This window comes from Ricinus communis, chromosome 3 (assembly GCF_019578655.1).
Source record: "Ricinus communis isolate WT05 ecotype wild-type chromosome 3, ASM1957865v1, whole genome shotgun sequence".
In the NCBI taxonomy this organism is placed as follows: Eukaryota; Viridiplantae; Streptophyta; class Magnoliopsida; order Malpighiales; family Euphorbiaceae; genus Ricinus; species Ricinus communis.
In genome coordinates this window covers 29,871,097-29,874,927 of record NC_063258.1, presented here as the reverse complement: position 1 = coordinate 29,874,927, position 3,831 = coordinate 29,871,097, and the positions used below count along the sequence as shown (strand labels likewise).

Genomic DNA, 3,831 nt, shown 5'->3' with positions numbered 1-3,831 from the left:
GGGTAGTGTTGATTGTGAATCCAAGTATTTGCATAATGTGTAGAGCAAAGTCAATGGTAATTAAAAAATTTGCAGCCTCATCCGCCCCAATAAATATTATTAGTTTTCAACCGAAATTCAGTGAAGCAACTAACTATTAACATCCCAAATCTCTCCCTAACTTCCTTTTCCTTTTCCAAAATAATGTTGCATCCATTAATTTAATCAAAATAAGTGACAGTCCAGCAGTGTCTGCCATCTGCATTTACTATCTCTATTGCCCATTACCAAATCCCTATCTCGCACCAATGAATGGACCCACTTTTATCACTCAATCCAAATGATTTTTACTTTTAAAGGAATTTTAGGGTTTTTCACGGACATCCATTTACTACTTTGTAACATTCTTTTAAGCCATAGTATATATACTGGTTTTAACAATTAACTCTATTTTTTGTTAAAAGCAAAAAAAGAAAACTAAAACCCATCTCATATTCTTGATCTTGTACATGATGAACGGCTTCAAATTCGAAAATTGGAAAGTGGAAGTCGAAGCAATACAATCAATCTTCTTTAAGAAATAGGTGCCATGTAAGCAAATGACAAACTGGCATTGGCTCCATAAGATGGGAAATGAAGATGCACGCGCATGGTAGATGGATCCCTTTATAAAGGCCTCTCTCTCTTTCTCTTCTGTTCCCATTCTCTCTTCAAACTTCAAGGCGTGCTTGTTTCTGTTATTTTCTCCTTTTTCTCTTTTCTTTTTTATTGGTTTAGTACTCAAGGCGTGCCATTTTGCTTCTCATTTCTCTTTCTTCAAAACCCATATTTCAATCCTTCTTCTTCTTCTTCTTCTCTTTTAACAGACACATCAAGAAAACACAATCTCTACGAATATATACATATATATTTTTCTTCATTACAGAGAACATGCATAAGTGCGAGAAAGAAATGAGGGAAGATCATAGACACAAGTACGAGGGCAAGAACCCATCTTTCTCTTCAAGTCTTCTTGATGAAATCTACCGTTCTATTTGTGAGGGTGACACAAAACACGATGATTTGAAATTCTACAGAGAAACAATGCCAAAGAAGCAAAACAAAGATACTAGAGCCATTCGCGGAGAGAAAGAAGCAGATGAAGTGATGGCGTCTCTTCGTCGTGCTTGTTTGATCGAAAAATGGATGGAGCAGAAGGTTAGCCAAAAGGTCATCGGCACGCAACATAAGAAACAAAACTCGACAGTTTTCGAGAGAAAATCGCAACACGACCATGATATTGACCAAGATGTTCTCTTCTTTAGCTCAACTTCTAGCTCCTCGGATTCTAGCTTCGGAGGATTCTCGTCCTCCGATACAGAATCCATCTACGGTGCAAGATCAGGAGGCTATTCTTTCGCTCCAGCAAGGCCTAAGCCTGTCAGGACAAGCGTCTCAGCTCGATCAGGAAAAACAGAGAGGACTCTGTTTTATGAACAGAGAGAGTTGCACATGTTTGATGACTATCACTGCAGTTCTGCTTTTTCAGAGCAGAACACTCCAAGGCTTGAAGAGAATATAATTAAGTCTAAATCAAGAGCTTTAAAGATTTACAACAATTTAAAGAAGGTGAAACAGCCAATTTCACCAGGTGGTAAGCTTGCAAACTTTATCAATTCTCTTTTCACCACAGGAAACACAAAGAAATCAAAGAATTCGTCTGCTTCTTCAATTGGGAATTTTGTTGATGAGAGGAAATTTAAGTCAGCACAAGCATCGTCAACTTGTTCTTCAGCTTCATCATTTTCAAGATCATGTTTAAGCAAGAATTCACCATCCACAAGGGAAAAATTAAGAAACGGGGTTAAAAGAAATGTCACATTTTACCCAGTGAGTGTAATTGTTGACGAAGATTGTAGACCATGCGGACACAAAAGCTTATATGAAGAAGAAGAAGAAGAGGAAGAAGAATCATCTGCTGTAATGTCAGTTTCTCTGCCAAGAGCATGGAAAATCGGGAAATCGCCATCAAGAAAAGTTGATGATGAGTTAAAATATCAAGTAATTGAGAAGAGTAGAAGAGCGGAGGATGTGGCAAGAGAGTTTCTGAAAGATTATCATCAAAGTCAGAAGAAAATGAATAATGATGATGTAATAATGAGGGCGAGGGATGTTCGCCGCAATTACAATGATCATTTCGAGGATGAAGATGAAGATAACGATAACGATAACGATGATGCAAGTTGTTCGAGTTCGGATTTATTCGAGCTCGATCATCTTTCAGTAATCGGTAAAGATAGGTATTGTCAGGAGCTTCCTGTATATGAAACTACTCATGTCAGTACTAATCGTGCCATTGCTAATGGCTTAATAATGTAGTTCTTTCTTAATATGATGATATAGAGAGACAAATTTTGTTATAAAATCTTTTTTCTTTTTGTACTCTCAGTCTATTTTTCCATTTTTGTTTTTATAAATAGCTCTCAGTCTTAAGATCCATTTTCCAAATTTTCTATTCCTCTGTTTATACTTTTATTTAGTGCCATTTGGCATTACTCGTCAACAAATTAGCAGCTCCTATTATGAAAGAAGATTAAGATTTAAGAGTCTCTTCAGTTTAGGGATTTTATGATGCTATTTTAAGTTTTCAAGTAATTAGAAGCATGAAGAGTACATAATAATGGCATCTATAGGCTTAGTTCAGCGTTAATGCATGCCCATCATGCTTAACACAGCTGGTCAAGATGCAGGGTATAAATAGAGTTTATTCTCTTTTTTTATATATGTATAAATAGAAAGTCTTGAGAACTCACTTGTTGGATTGTCGATTTCACTTTACGAATAATAATAAAAAAAGCAACCAAATAATGAAACGTACATGGGTAGGAACAGGTGTTGATTATAAGAGAATAGCTTCCGGAAAGAAAAGAAGAGAAAGCACGATAATAGGAGAAAATATATGTGAAAAAGAAAGGAGGTGGGGATGCGTAAATTCTTTGATCATATCATCATCTAAACTGAGTGAGATTCTGACACTATTAAATTTTGATACATCTGAGGAAGAAAAGGAAAATAAAGAGGGAAGGAAAACGAAAGATTCGAGATGGTAATCACAAGCAAAATATGAGAAAGAGAAAGAGAGATTGTAAAAGGGAAAGGCAGATCTTCGCCCATGGGAATAGAGAAAGTAAGAGCTTTTGCTTTCCCCTTATCTCTCTTTCTCTGCAACTCAAATTTTGTAATTACTTCAACACTGCGTTTCCACTTTTGATTAACTATTTGGAGTTTCGCACTTAAAAATTATTGCTTTATTACACTTATCTCTTTTATGTGCAAATGAAGAAATGGGTATTTATGGTTATGCATTTTTTGTGGATTCCTCGCAAAGTAATCAAATTACTAATTCCATATGATATAACCAAAACAGAGTTGACATCTTATTAATATTTTCCATTTCCTTTACCTTGAATTAAAAACATTGTGTGAATAAGCAATCTTATTATGATTAGCTTTATTAATAATGATTTTAAATTAAAAAAACAAAACAAAATCAAAGATCCAATGTTAACATGTATTTCTTTTTTTCAAGAACTAGAAACTAAATATAAAAACAAGGATATATACATATATATCACCAATCTCTCAGTTCTTCTTTTAGCAAAAAGTAGGTTCTAAATATTAATAAATAACTTACTGAGCAATGCCGAGGCACTGAATTTTGAAGGGTGGCAAGAAGGTAATGGGCAGTGATGGGCTATCAGGCAAGCAACTAATTATCAAAGTAGGGTGGTTGCTTAGTCATGGACCTAAAAGAGAAACTAAGATTTATCATCTTTTTCATATTACCCTTGTTTTTAATTATTTTGACCTCAA

The 3,831-nt window shown here is 35.0% G+C and overlaps 1 protein-coding gene across 1 annotated transcript; it reads left to right on the top strand.

The window, feature by feature from the left end:
- The first annotated feature begins 321 nt into the window (after positions 1-321).
- Positions 322-2,400, top strand: LOC8258564 (protein BIG GRAIN 1-like B). Its single transcript, XM_002516071.4, has one exon. The coding sequence runs from the start codon at positions 910-912 to the stop codon at positions 2,335-2,337; it is 1,428 nt and encodes a 475-aa protein (XP_002516117.1). The 5' UTR covers positions 322-909; the 3' UTR covers positions 2,338-2,400.
- The last annotated feature ends 1,431 nt before the right edge of the window (positions 2,401-3,831 follow it).